The 15,581-nt window shown below is 36.4% G+C and overlaps 1 protein-coding gene across 1 annotated transcript in view; it reads right to left on the bottom strand.

The window, feature by feature from the left end:
* Nucleotides 1-11,645: 11,645 nt before the first annotated feature.
* LOC107704099 (1-acylglycerol-3-phosphate O-acyltransferase ABHD5-like) overlaps nucleotides 11,646-15,581 on the bottom strand; it is a 15,830-nt gene continuing 11,894 nt past the window's right edge. Inside the window, exon 8 of the mRNA XM_016506946.1 lies at nucleotides 11,646-11,940. Within this exon, the coding sequence (XP_016362432.1) occupies nucleotides 11,851-11,940 (90 nt within the window). The 3' untranslated portion in view covers nucleotides 11,646-11,850. The remainder of the gene's footprint in view (nucleotides 11,941-15,581) is intronic.

The raw sequence follows: 15,581 nt of genomic DNA, 5'->3' as shown, positions 1-15,581 counted from the left end.
TTTTTTTTTTACATTCGAAGAGCTATTTCTTGCTGTAGACATTTATTTCCCTGCCACATGTTTTATGCAATGACATAAAGGCTATACCACAATTTTATGTGCAGCATAAGTGTACTTATGCAGGAATCACAATAGTGCTAAACGACGTTTCAACTATTTGATTTTACAAAATGTCTTTTTGACATTTTTATTAAATATAAAATTGTTCAACACATTTATGGAATTTTATACCACAGTTACAATCTGTTTTTATCAAATCCAATAATTTTATACTTTTGACAGCTCTAGTTTTAAACAGTAAAAATCTGAAAACAAATTTATTTAGGTTGTAAAGCAGCATTGTTTTGAAGCTCCTTTTTGACATGAAAAGTACAATCAATTTTAATTGAATTTTGAATGTTTCTCATTAGGCTTATACAAATTCTAACAGAGAACAGAAAAATGAATGCTGTCTACAGTTCGTGGCTTTGCAACTTTATATTTTTCTCACAGAATAACTTTATACATGACAATATATAGATGAGAAGGAGGTCATCATGTTTGTCATCATACATATTTATCACCACACTCCAATATTTTATATCTTTTTCACTAAATCTATCAAATAAATATTATTTGAAATAATAATTAAAAAAAAAAAGTCAGAAACTGTTATTTTGAATTTAGCAACTTATTTAAGTTTGCAAACATATTTTTATAATATCATGCTCTATAATTTTCTCACAGTATAACTTGGTCTTTATAAATGAAAATATATAGTTGAGGAGGTCTTTGAAAAAAAAAAACCTGCATATACTGTATAAATATATATAATATTTTCCACTAAATATATTCAATAAATATTATTTGAAATAATTTGGAAAAACATGGATATTGCATTCAATTTACATTTTTATAAAGTAAAATATTACTTAAGTCATTACGTGAAAAAAGTGATCCCCCCCATAATTCAAACACTGCTGACAGTGTACTCTGTTGCTGTGTGAACGTAGCTTATCTCTATATCATTGTCTTTGTATCTCCTCTCTCATCTCACTTCTTTTCGTCTCTTGCCACTATCTCTCTCCTTTTTCTCTTTCTCCATGCATTACTCCATTATCGTCCTCATGCAGCCTCTCCCTTGAAACTTCAACAGATGCATTTCCGCCCTCAGTAATGCAGTAATGCACGATTTACCTCGTGAGCGCCGTGGGTGTGGCGGCTGCTCTGAGGGCCGTCTATAGGAGTGGCGTTAGCTGAGACCTCATTACCCCTCCCTCCCCCTTCCTGAAAATGCACTCTCACCAGCTGTAATTGCATTGGGGAGATAAGAGGCTTGGTTTGGGACAGGATGCCCCGTGTGCTTGTAAGCGCCGGGGCTGGTCCGACTCGGCCTCTTAACTCTAAATCAATGAGCCCATCTAGACCTAATGCAGAGCTGGACAACTCCTCCGGAAGCATTAGTCCTATTATTGCTGGCTTGGCAGGAACAACACATGTGTTCATTTCACACACACACACACACACACACACACACAGTTGCATACTCTTGAACTAGTATTTATAGTGGCAAAATGACATTCAGATCTGAAATGGTAATGGAGCCACACTATATGTGTACTGTACAAAAACGTATCTAGAGATTCACTCACGTGCACATAAAAATCCCAAATGTCAGTAGCAGGGATCGGGAGATGAGTAGCCCACTCTGCAGTTCAGTCTGTTCTGTACCGTGGGGTCAGCACAGTTAGTGGACAGAAAAAAGAGGCAATACTCAGTCTCTCTGCTGTCTGTTGTCTTGTAGCTGTTTTACGGAAGCTCTAACTCAGAGCAGCTGCCAGGGTTTGCCTGCCTAAACAGCACAGGCCCAGCCAAGACCTTTTAATTTAAATTAAATCTGAGGGATGTGACTATGCTGAGAACACAAGTTTATTTGCCAAGGCCGTTTGGAGGAATGCACACATAGGCTGTGACATGCACAAATATAAGTTATAATTAACAATTATTTTAAGAGTCTTTCTATAAATGGAGTGTTATCATTATTATTATTACACAGGCAAAAAATGGCAAAAATAGCTACATAAGTATATCTGAGTCTGAAAATATTTTAATACAATTTATATAAATTTAACACGATGTAACAAAAATTTGTTTCACAATTCTGTGGTGCTAATTATTATTGTGCTATTTATTTTCACATAGCAATATTTTGATAAATATTTAGGTCAGGTTATCTTTGAAGTTATGAAACACTGTTTTAGCGCAGTTTTTGTAGATATTTTGCTTTTTAAAAGGATGGGAACATTCTAGAAGTTTCTGTAAGATTCTGGAATATACTAGCGCTTTCTGGAACATTCCAGAACATTGTGGGACTAGTCATAAAAGACAAAAATCATCCAGTGTACACTTCTAAAGCTTTGGACGACTCACTTTTGGTAACTGTTTATGTTAAACTGTTGTTAGCTCAGTATTATGCATGTACCATGTAATTATTATGCATGAGTAATAAAAGATTAGCTTGTATAAGTTGTCAACATTTTTTTTGTCATGCATGTCATGTCAAACTTCTTAAAGAAACATTAAAAAAACTCAATTTTTATTTAAAAAAATATTATATATATATATATATATATACATTAATTTTGATAGTTAATTATAAATATAAACATCTATATTTGCAGTGTAAATAATACACTATTTGTTGCTGTTTATGCTTCTATAAATGGACTAATTACAAAATGCACAACTTACTCCCAGATATCACTACGTTTTTCTGAAAGTGAAATGACTTTAGGTGAGCTGGTATTTAGCAAACAGTTCAGTTAAATTAACGTTGAATGTCTGTGCTTATAATAATCAGTTTGTTGACTAAATTAAGGTGACTATTAATTCTAACAACCGAACACCAGATAGTAAATCCTATAATAAATAAGCATTTTACTGTACTATTATAATTAGTACAGTTAAATGCATATTTTAAAACTTTTTTTTTTTTAAATGTGCATGCATTAACCCAATGGGATTTTGGTCTGACTTTGTTTTGATAAATATTATGCTAACATAAACATGCAAAAATAGTATTGGTTGCTTTATAATAAAGCCAAGGTCAAGTGAAAATGTAACATAAATTTACATTACATACCTAGCAACCACTTAGCAACATGTTAAGAAGCACTCTGAACTGAGCAACAACCGACAACACCTTAGCTTTGTGGCGATAACTTTTGGATGTGTGCGTATAGTGTACCCCTCACATTTTCCCTAGTTTTGTTTTCTGCAAGCCTGCTGAAGTGTTCTAATCAGTGGTCGTCACACTGAGCGATGTTTTAGTGCAGCAGAGATGCAGTGAGCGAGTGTTGGGCTTTGCCAGGTCCTGGTCACCATGGCGATGGTTGTGCTGTTGTCTCACCTGATCGGTTTCAGGCAGTCAGCAGTCGCACGGCATTTCAGACGAGTGTCGTATCGCACACTGCCCAACCCGAGGGTTATGGTCAAAAACAACAGCAGCTGGAATCATCCACACACACTCTCTACACACGCTCATCAGCTGTCACGTTTTATAGATTTCTCTCTCTCTTTGCATGGCACTCAGACCTTATTATTCCACGGGTGTATTTTTAGCCCATTTCTAGCCAGTCCAGAGGCTGACAGCCAGCATGAGCGAAAGTGAGAATGCAGAAGGGAAAAGGTAGATTGATTCCTCCCCTGTCTGCTGCTCCAGCTGTGGCCTGCTGAGTGTCATGAGCTGTGCAGGAAGTAGTGGCACATTGACGGAGAGATATGGCTGTGCCCCGGGGTCTGATCACCAGTTCTTTCCAAACTTTTTTATTCTCCCTCTTTCATACCCTGCAGTGGCGTTTTCCCACCAATATGCTATTTCCCTCTTTTATTTCCATGATATATTGAAACAACTGATTTCATGTTATGCAGATTTAGCTCGTGTTCAATTTGGTAATGTATTTTCACAATAACCAACAGACAGCTGCTTGCTTTAAAATTGACTTCTGTGTGAGCAGTGCTTCATACCGACAGTAGACAATGGAGATTTCTGTCTGAAATTTCACCAAAATTTTGCTAATGTGACCATTGACTTCCATAGTATTTTTATTTTATTTTATTTTTTCCATACTATGGAAGTCAATGGCTACTGGCTACCATGTGTTCAGCAGAAGAAACTCATACAGGTTTGGAACAACCTGAGGGTGAGTAAATGATGACAGAATTTTCATTTTTAAATGAACTATCCCTTTAAAGTCAGTTTCAAACCAAGCAATTTTCTATTGGCCAATGTGGTGAATTCAAGTGACTAACTTAAACCTGTTGCGAAATCTGCATGGGGAAATCTTTGGTCACACTTTATTTCAATAGTCCAGACATCCTAACTATAAGTAACTTTGCAACTACATGTCAACTAACTATCTTTAGAGTATTAGTAGACTAGGTCTAGGGTTAGACATTAAGCAGTCTACTAATACTCTAATGACTGGTAGTTGACATGTAGTTGCAAAGTTACTTATAGGTAATAGAATGTCCAAAGTGGACTATCAAAATAAAGTGTTACCAATTCTTTCACCCTCACTCAAAATTCCCAGTCGTGTGGATTCCTATCGAAATGATTGGATTTCACCCATGAAAAGGGCCGGTCACACTACACTTTTCATTTATATTTTCATTGACTTCCATTCATTATGCATGTGGAGGTGAGAGACAGGAAATGCAAGCTCATGTGAATTTCATGCCAAAGGTCAAATTTGGTGAACTTCGTAACTTCGAAATTCGTATCATGTGAAGACGTCTGACCAATAGAAGACTGATACTTCACTGTGTGACCTTATAGCTAAAAGAATGCGAACTTTAAATCTGCAGAATTGGAACGTTGCAGTAGAGTGGAGTAGATTGCATATTTTTACATTTTGGATGTATGTTGAATTATGTTTTTTAAAAGGACATATTACGAACGTTGTAGGCCCTGTCCACACGGAGAGCTGTATACGCATACATTTTGTATCGTATAGGCGTTTCGTCCACACGGATCCGGCATTTTGGGAGAGTGAAACCGATATTTTTTGAAACCGGGTCCCAGAGTGGATAAATCTGAAAACGCCTCCCTTGCGTTTTCGTGTGGACAGCGAATCCGTATATTTTCTGAAACGATGACGTCATCAGCCCACGTCTCGCCCCTAGTCAGACACCACCACGTCACGTAACAGCAACAAAAACATGAACAAACACTTACTCGTTTTGTGTCTGTTTTGTGGTTTCGTGTGGACGCAGATATTTCTTGAGACGAGGGGGAAAAAAGATCAGATGGGGAAAGCTCTGGCTTCGTGTGGACGTAGCCGTAGTGTCCATAGAAATTGTGCTTGCTTAATGTCTAGTTTGCTTAAAAGTGACTGCATTTTTATTTTCATTAATTAGTTCTTGTTTAACAGTGCCAGAAGTGGTTCTTTATTCATAATGGCTTTGTGTACTTGTAATGACCTGTCATCTTACCAAGACTTTCCATGTTGTTATTTTGTTTGAAATCAGATTAAGAAGAACAAATTGATCTGTACTTATGCGATTTGTAAATGCGATGATATTTTGACATGTAAATGCAGCTGAGATTCTAAATCCCAAAATGATTTTGGCACGATAACTTAATTTAATGACGAGACCACCAGCTTTACAGCTGCTGTGTTTAAAAAGACGTTTAGGGAGAATGTTAGGATATTTATGTCCTCGATCACGCTGTAGAGAGATGACAGGCAGAGATGAGAACATGGAACATACTTCATGTTTGTTAATTCATTAATTAGAGTGAAAAATCCCTAGCTGCGTAAGACACATCATAGTCAGAGAGACAACGAGACTACTCATATTCATAGAGTTGCTATCCATACATTTTTGGTTTTTAATATCCCTCCTGTGACCCTACATGCTGTCATTTATTGTCTGTGATGCCTAATAATTGGCTCCTTGAGGACCACAGGAAGCAATCACTGAGGCATTAACTAATGAGGGTCTAAATAAATGAATAGACACATGAACACAGAGCAAACTGACTCTCACATACATCTATCTGATTCCTCCTGAGGTTTACAAACAATCTCTCTCGCTCGCTCTTTAAGAAAATGTAATATTGTGAAGTTTTACTGCTGGGATTTGATTGACTGATTTCAGAAGCAATATTCATCTCTCACACAGTACATTTCATTTTGTGAGGGCTAAATTTGTACCATACTTCTTATTTTAATTTTTAGTGTTTTATTATTATTATTAGTAGAAATAATAATAATAATATTATTATAAACAAAGTAATGTATGTGTATTTTATCTGCAATTTATAGTAGATTATATGTACCATAACTTGAAAATAATTATCGTTCTACCATTCTGGGCCAGAACTTTAATATTGATGCAACCTTACTTACAGTCTCAATGTAACAGAAGTAGCAACAGATATTTTCTTCCGTATTATGACATACATCCAAGTGAAACAAATGATCAAAAATAAAAAATGATGGCAGATTTGAATGCAAGATTGAGGCTGACTTTGAGAAAGGCTTTAGGTAGAGTAATTGATTGGAGAAGTCAAAGTCAAATAATATACATTAGTAATACCCCCTTGTTATTTTTTTAAAGCTTTTACTTGTCTTGAAAAAGGTGGTTGCTAGCAAATGGGACTACAAAGGTTGTTAAGGACGATGAATGTCAAATAGCCGAAAACTAATCTAATTATTAGTTCACTTTCAAGACCTCATTATGTTAATATTTGCGCTCTTGTAAACTGTTCTATCTCAAACTTTCAGGGAAAATGCTTTTGGAATAAAGACTGAAAGTGTTGTCAGAAGTCAAATGGTGGAGCTAAACTCAGGTGACCATGGTTTCATTCATTTATAGCCTATGTTTAGCTTTTTATTTCTCAGAATGATATTTAGACTTCAAATTTGATCCAAGCTGTGTTCATTTGTGAAGCTTATCATGATGAACAAAATGTACAAGAATCATCAACTTTTTTTTTCTTTTTTTTTTTACTTTTAAACTTTTTGTTGACTTTAAAAAACAAGTGGCCAGATCTCAGTCCAGCTACAGTTATAAACACAACTGCAGCTTACAGTAAGTCATACTCTAAAACCCTGAGGAAGTGGTATCATTATGTGAATTTGTGCAGCATGTCGCTGTAACACTATTGCAGATCTGTGTGTAGCCTCTGCTGTACATTTCTGTTTTCTCAGCCTATGCAGAGAGAGAGCGATCGAGAGAAGGCTGAGAGACGGTGAGAAATCGGCGTGAGGGAAGGGGGAATTTAATAAATTAGATCTAATATAGGCGCCGGGCTGGTCTCCTAGCAACCCAACAGAGCCCTGTCTGCCGAGGGCTGTGTGAAGACCTCCTCCAGCCGTATACTGAGACGACCCATAGAGCACTGCATCCCCTCCCTCTCTGTTGCTTTCGCATAGCTCTAGTGCTGTACTTCAAGAAGGGGAAACACACTCCCACAGACTAACCTCATATCTGTGTGTGACTCAGAGAGGAGTCTCGCAAGGTTGAGCAATTTGTGGTGTCTGTTGTTTGGTATGACACATCTCAGGTGTTCTTAAAAATAAACTAAATAGCTCACCGCCTTGGGTAAACACCACACAGTCTGGGGCATGAACAACATGAAAATGCAATAAAATTTTTTACAAGACATGATGTTTTGTCAATAAAAAAAGTGCATAATGACTAAACACTAGTATACACACTCACGAAAGTAAGAAACTTGAGCAAAAGTCTCCTTCTAATCTCATTGCCGTCTAGGAGAAACAAATCAGATTTTCTTTTCTTCCAGTGGGCTGTTTGGAAGTGTATAGCTGCTTCTGAAATCATTCACTCTATATTTAATGAGGCTGACCATAAAAACCAACTAAATTCTATGAAAGTATGTATCTATGTAGTACGAATTCAATCTGGACATGCTATGTCGTATGTTGGCGCTGTCCCGTGACCTACAACATCATAGCGTATACAAATCTTTTCCCACTAACCTCGTGAGATGACCGTCGAATGTGCATTTAATTTCGCAAAACCAGCATGTGATCTAGGTATATTTTGCCTAGCGTTTTATATACTGTGAATCTGGATATACTACTGGCTTTCACATCCTAGACATCTCTCTAAAATAGTGTGTAATTTAAAGTTCTCGATCGAAAATAAGCCTGTTCTTCTCATATTCACGTATTCACTACTTTTCAGAAGCTGGAGGTCAGTAAGATTTTTTTGAAATGAATACTTTTACTTCACAAGGATTCATTAAATAGAATATAAAATTCGAATAATACACTGATAAAAATGATTATGTGGTGGAGCAAATAATATGGAAAAACAAATGTAATTTCAACATGGAAAAAGTTAGTTCAGGCCATGATTTAAAAAAAAATAAAAAAATGTAAATTCTATATTAGTGCTCAATTCAACCTAGTAAAAATTAAAGCGTAATTTAACGTTATAAAAATTAAATAAAACCTACTCAACTTTTTTGATGCTCAGATGATGCCAACCCTGAACCAACATACAGAACTACCACATTTTGCTATAAGTTTGATTTCATCATATAATAATTGCTGTTAATAGTGTTCATCGTCTGTTTGATTACATCTTTAATTAATTTTTCCGTACATTCCTGCCGTATGTACATAAACTGACAGTCACCACTGATAAGCTACCACTAAATATTGTAGAAACTTAATTTTCTGTAAAGTTGCTTTACAACGATTTGTATTGTGAAAAGCGCTATACAAATAAACTTGAATTGAACTAATTGAATGCTGGTGTTATCACTAGTCTTTGCCGCATTTTTGAGCAAATAAACATAGCATTGGTGAGCATTAAAACTAATAAATAAAAATCTTACCAAACCCTGTTTGAACTGTATAGTACATGTACTGAACTGAAATCAATGAAATTAATAAAACAGCTCTGTATTTCCATGTAAATAGACACACACAGTGTCTGTTGCATCCTGTTAGGAAGGAACATCTTTCCATGTCTTATCAGCAAATATTTGTGATTCAGACGCAGACACCTAATACTCCACGCACAAGACTATCATGTACTTCCAGGACTTTAATTCAGTAAAGCACTCATGGTCATTCAGTGTTACCACTTGCACAGGAAGTGGAGTTATAAAGTGCTTCCTGTGGGTTGAACTGGGGGGTCATATTATTGATGTAGCGGATGTTATAATGGCTTAACTTTGCCCTTGATGCGTAACTGCATTGACTCTATAGTCAGTAAGTGTATGTGATTTAACTGCATGGACTCTGAGTGTGTGTGTGTGTGTGTGTGTTAGTGGGGGTGGTGCAGGGCGGTAACATCCCTGCAGTGTTACATTGTGCCCTCTTGTGGATATGAACAGACCTTCAGAATGGCGACTATTCGACACTAAGAACATATCGTATCAACAGCTTTTGATGAAAGACTAAAAAATATTTCCACAAAAAGAGAGTGTTACAAATACATAAGGAATACTTAAACATTTATCAATGCTATAGGTAAGATAAAAATACATTTAATGTATATATATATATAAATTATGACCTGCAAATCATGGGAGCATTTTCCACCTGCTGTGTCATAACGGTCTCCAGGCAACGGTCAGGCCACAATGAGTCATGTTTGAGAGGGCAGCTGTATTCAAGAGACTCATAAAAGAAGTTTATTATTATTAAAATTAACAATAGGCATCTGAGTTGGCATATGAAAAACAGATTTGTCAAAACTGGAAAAATATAAACCCGAACAAATGTTATTTACAAAATCTTTCTGACAGCCTCAATTTAATTCAAAATAATATTGACATTAAAATCACTGTTCCTTACAAAAAGAAGAAGAAGAAAAAAAAGCCTATTTATCACTGAATGCTTTTACAGAATATTGACTTTTATTTTGCCCGAATACTTAACAGACTGTGACCTGGGGCTCAGCATCTTTATATCAAATTTGTGAAAACTGTAACACTAGACTGCAGGTAAAGATAAGTGCAAGATGGATTTTAAATGACTGAGTATACAGCAAAATTTCTAAATGTTTTGGAAATTGAGGCACTTAAAAAGAGATTTTGCGGGAATCTTACAAGAAAAAGTTCAGGTTACATTAAGTGAAGCGTGTAATGTGAACTGCATGACCAGAGAACACACGTTTTCTGTTGCTCCACCTGTCTGTCTCCCTTCTGATCCCAACAAGTTTATAGTTTCATGAGGTAGAAAACAAACAAAATACCTGAATAATATTAATATTAAAGGGGTCATATGATGCTTTTTTAAAGATCATTATTTTGTGTATTTGGTGTAACAGAATATGTTGACATGCTTTAATGTTAAAAAAACACATTATTTTTCAAATACTGTACATTATTGTAGGTCCTCTATGCCCCGCCTCTCTCAAACGCTTCGCTTTCTACAAAGTCCCTCCTTCCGACAAGGGAAGTCTGCTCTGATTGGCCAGCTGACCCAGTGCATTGTGATTGGCCGAACACCGCAAGCACTCGTCGGAAATGTAACGCCCCTTACCATAATCGCGTGCATCAGCTTTCAAAATAAATGTAAAGACAGAGCCCGAAAGGTGAACAGAGTCGCGTGACAGGTACAGTGATGAAGCTGGTATGTTTGCAGTACACAAGCCATGGTTAAGACAGCGGACTCCACTGTGATGTGACCCTGTCTCTCTCTCTCTCTCACACACACACACGCGCGCGCGCACACACACACATGATGCGCAAAACTCCGCATTTGAACAGTCAACAGCCGTTTTAGGGGGGTGTGGCAGAGTCTTAACTTTGATAAAGAATATCTCTTTGGTTTTGAGACTTTAGTCTTTGCAACTTCAGGGATCTTATCTATGCACAATCAGCTTGTAACACTCCAAAGAGAAAGGAAAACTTGAAATCGCATCATATGACCCCTTTAATACCTGAATACCCATGGTTCCTGACGATATTTTGAGGTTTTATGATGCTGAACAAGTTCACAAGTTCGTTTACCTAATCACGCAATGATATAACGTATACACAATTATATTATTAAAGCACCCAATAATGATGTGAAATGTGGATGTTTTACATTTCTAAAGCATATAAAGTGAATAAACTTGAGATAACCAATGGTTTCTCACACATAAACAATGAGAAACCATAAAAACCTTCATTTCGCCCCTTCATTCAAGTGCTTGGTTCACGCATGCGAATATCATCGGCATCATAGGACCATATTTAGAGTCGGAGTGACTGTCAGAGACTTCTGAAAGTGAGTTTTGATTGAGTAATGTTGGAGATCTGTGCTGCTCGAGTCATGAACTGTTTCAGACGGTTTAGTCCAATTGGAGAAAAAAAGGTTTCAAAAGAATGATTCGTTCACGAACCAGAAATCACTCAGGACCGTTTGCATGAGGCTATGGATTACATGTAACATTGTTGTAAATAATGTTCATTTTCTTGCCCAGACTGATTGTTTCTGATAAGACCTCAATATATCATCAGGAACCAAAAGTATTCATTTCATGTTCCTTTAATAGGTTTTTTTTTTACATAATAATAATATATTTCATAGTAATTCATAATTATTATGTTTATACCAAAATCAAAGATGAACAGACTTTCTTTAAAAAATAAACATTTGAATTTTTCAAAATTTTTTACATCATCATGTCAGAATTATGTGACATGCAAACAGTAGTAAAAAGTCAGCAGTGGTGCAAATCAAACATCTGGTTTTCAAACCAAACTCTCAGGTCCAAAATTAGGATGCAGTGAAGATAATCCACTGACATGCACAAGCTAATGTTGAGATACACAGTTCTGCAGAAAGCCACTTTTGAAGAGGTCCTGACAGGAAGTACCTTCATCACCACTCTTCAGCTTATTGTTTCACAGACATGAAGTATCTTCTGATTAAAATCCTCTGGCTGGTCAGCATACACATAGTGTCCTGCACCTCGTATGGCCTAAAACCAAAGCATGTCAATAAGAAGTTTAACATTAGTTAAACAGTACACAGGCACAGTCTTAGATAACCAAGAAAACAATATTTGTATCAGAACTGTGGGTGTTTATTTTGAACCACTGCCACAGATGGTAATGTAAAACATTGCAATATTTTCTCTTGGGTCTTTTTGTTTATCTAACTTTCCTAATAACTCAAAGATTACACAAAGGCATTGCAGAACTAGACTAATTAGTCAGTCAGTCTGGAACACGAGTACATTCACTGTACAAAGACCTTTGTTTTTGGACTGCCAATTCAAGCAATTACAAATTGTACTTCTACAAGACTGCTTGCTTCCAACATTTTAATCTATTAGAATTTGTGCAAATTAAACTCCCACTGGGAGTAAGTAGTTAATTGTGAAAGTTATGCCATCCAGTCAAAGCTCCCAATGGCTGTGAAATTCCATAACAGATATCTTGCCTATATCATGCACTAAAACAGAAATACTGTCACGGGTGCACTGCTGAGCGGACTGAGGAGCAAGGAACGAAGAGAGACGAGGAGTACATCAATCCAAATGGGTTTAATTAATACAAAGGAACACTCACGCAATACATGTAGACATAGACATGAACATGACCTGAACAATACCGGACGCTGGAGCCCACACAGGGAACACTATTTATACACACAGGAGGAGGGGATGACGAGACACACCTGGGAGCAATGAAACATCAAGGGAAACACCTGGGACAAATGAACTTAATCAGGACAGGAACAGGAAACTAACCAAATATGGGCATAGGAAGGCACATGGGGAGCAAGACACACACAAAACACGGAACAAAGTCTGACAAATACTGTCACGTTGCCTTTAAAAATCATCCCCTTTGCATGAGAACTGAGATGTTCTGTTTTGCTCATACACCAGTGTGTCTCAAAATGGTCAAAAATAGTATTTAGCTGCCACATTAATAGCCTCTCTGATAATGACAAGGCATCTTGATAAAAATAAACCTCAGTCACTAATTTCTAACACTGTGATCCTTCAGAAGCATATATGCAGAGTAGTAGGTGCTACACACAGCCAGGAGCAGCGCTGTATGGCTTTCTCCTTATTACCTCACTGTGATTAGGTGTGGCAAGTTTCTGAAAACAGAATAAGCAATGTAAATGCGGGCAGCCATGTGTTCAAACATATGAAGGCGTTTTAGTGTGACGTAAAAAAAAAATAATACAAAAAAAAATAAAGATTACGAGAATAAAGTCATAATATTTTGAGAAAAAAGTCACAATTACGAGAATAAAGTCATAGCAATACGAAAATAAAGTCGAAATATTTTGAGAATAAAGTCAAAATTACGAGAATTAAGTTGTAGCAATTACGAGATTAAAGTTATAGGAGTAATATTTTGAGAGTATAGCCTATATTGCGCATGCAAATGGTCCGGATTGGGAGCACCGGGAGAAATTCCGGTGGCCTGGCAACTGATTTGAACATATGGGATTATTAGCAGAAATCATACTATGTGTCATGTACTCGCAGGGACAGCTTGGAAATAATATTTCACATCTTCGAATGCATTCATTATTTGTAGTGTACCAGCCACCCAATAATAGCAAAAATCTTTGTGCTTTTGGTACTTTTAATATAAAACAAAGCCTCAGCTTTCAAATTCTGTCAGTTTTATAGCGAAATACAAACAATATGTCTTACAATAATGTGTTTTTCACGCTTTTTAATGTCACGTGACAGATCGCTGTATTCGTCTGTTTAAGCGGCATGGGAATCCATCATCTTTCTGATTACGAGACATTCGTTTCATTAAATTATACTGTTTTCTTTGTGAAAATTCCATCACCTACTCCGCAAAAACGTCGGTGGCATCCAGCCTTTCATTCCTCATGTGTATTTAATTAAAAACAGCAATAAGAATGTTCTAAAGATTGAAGTGGGCTCCAACTCGTTAACTTAAGTTATATTGTTGTCTTTTCTGAGGTTAAGTGACTATTCACAAGCTGTTTTATTCATGGTATAATAAGTGCTTGGAAATAATATTTTACGTCTTCAAATCCATTTATTATTTGTAGCACGCAGCCAGCCAGTAATTGCGATAAGGTTTGTGCTTAACAGCTCAGCTTTCAAATTCTGTCAGTTTTATCGCGAAATACAAATTATAAATGTGTTTTTCCTCTTTATTACAAGTTATAGCGTTATATAAACATGAAGGAACATCAAAAGGCATAACAAAACAGTATAATTAAACGAATGTCTCACTGTAATCGAAAAGATGATTGATTCACATGCCACTTAAACTGAGGCGAATACAGCGATCTGTCATGCCACATTAAAGAGCGGGAAAAACATGTTATTGTAAGACATATTGTTTGTATTTCGCTATAAAACTGACAGAATTTGAAAGCTGAGACTTTGTTTTATATTAAAAGTACCAAAAGCACAATGTTTATTGCTATTATTGGGTGGCTGGCGCACTACAAATAATGAATGCAAGCATACTGTCCCTGCGAGTACATGACACATGGTATGATTTCTGCTAATAATCCCACATACTGTATATTCAAATCAGTTGCCAATAGGGGTGTAACGATTCACTCGTTTTATCAATGCATCAATTACAAACCCTGACAATGCATATGCATCGATCTTGACACATGATTTTTGAATCGTGAATCATCGATTTCGGACAGTAATCGATATAAAATGCTAAGAATCGAATTAATCGCGATTTCTATAGCGATTCAATGCTTTCAAAATATATATATACACATTAAATTACTACAAGCACGAATTAATGGAGACCTTGAACAGTGTTCGTGCCCTCACATTTCTCCTTCACGCGCTCCACTATTTACCGCCTGAGACTGTCACAGGATTGCGCTCGCGCTCCGTTTGTCTCACTGACACATTTTTTGAGCAGCTGATGTGTGATCTCTCCTTAGTACTCGTGGCCAGTAATGCTAAAGTGAAGTAGTTTTGCTTTTCTGTAGTTTTTCAATGGCTCTCGCCTCTCGGTCATACCGACGACATTACCTGAGCAGTCGTAGGTTGCTCATTTATTGCATGGATGGAGCAAAAATGTAAGTGTCTAAATCATATGCACAGTTTCATTGAATGATAAATGTGTTTTAACAATGTCGTTGAACCGAATGTACGAAGGAAACTGTTAAAATAACCACAGCATTAACAACAACCTTGAAATAAGAGCGCAAGGTTTATCTGATAATCAGATGCATGAAAGTAGCATTCGTTGCTATAGCAAACAGACATCGGGTGCGTTTTCTTTCAGAAACATCATTCGCCGATGGAGAGGAAAAGTTAAATACTATAGCATTTTATTTTATGAAAATGAGATGAAGTTTTCGCACTGAAAGAGAAGTGATCTCGCGCTTATAGAACTTAAGGCGTGCCAGGCTATCTCTGCAGCTAAGCTGAATAAAAAGCAGAATGAACTGGTGAAACGTTAAGACAATAAACACAATAAATAAATACAATTTATGAATGATGCAGTGTTAATTGACATATCATTTATCACAGTACAGAAACTATAAAGTATATTGTCTACCTAATTCTGTGCAGAAAATTGAAATAATTGTTTGTAGTATATAAAACAATCATAAAATTGCCATTAGGAAAAA

The sequence above is a fragment of the Sinocyclocheilus anshuiensis genome, unplaced genomic scaffold, assembly GCF_001515605.1.
Source record: "Sinocyclocheilus anshuiensis isolate Anshui unplaced genomic scaffold, SAMN03320099.WGS_v1.1 scaffold1272, whole genome shotgun sequence".
NCBI lineage: Eukaryota > Metazoa > Chordata > Actinopteri > Cypriniformes > Cyprinidae > Sinocyclocheilus > Sinocyclocheilus anshuiensis.
This window is presented reverse-complemented; position numbering and strand designations above follow the sequence as displayed.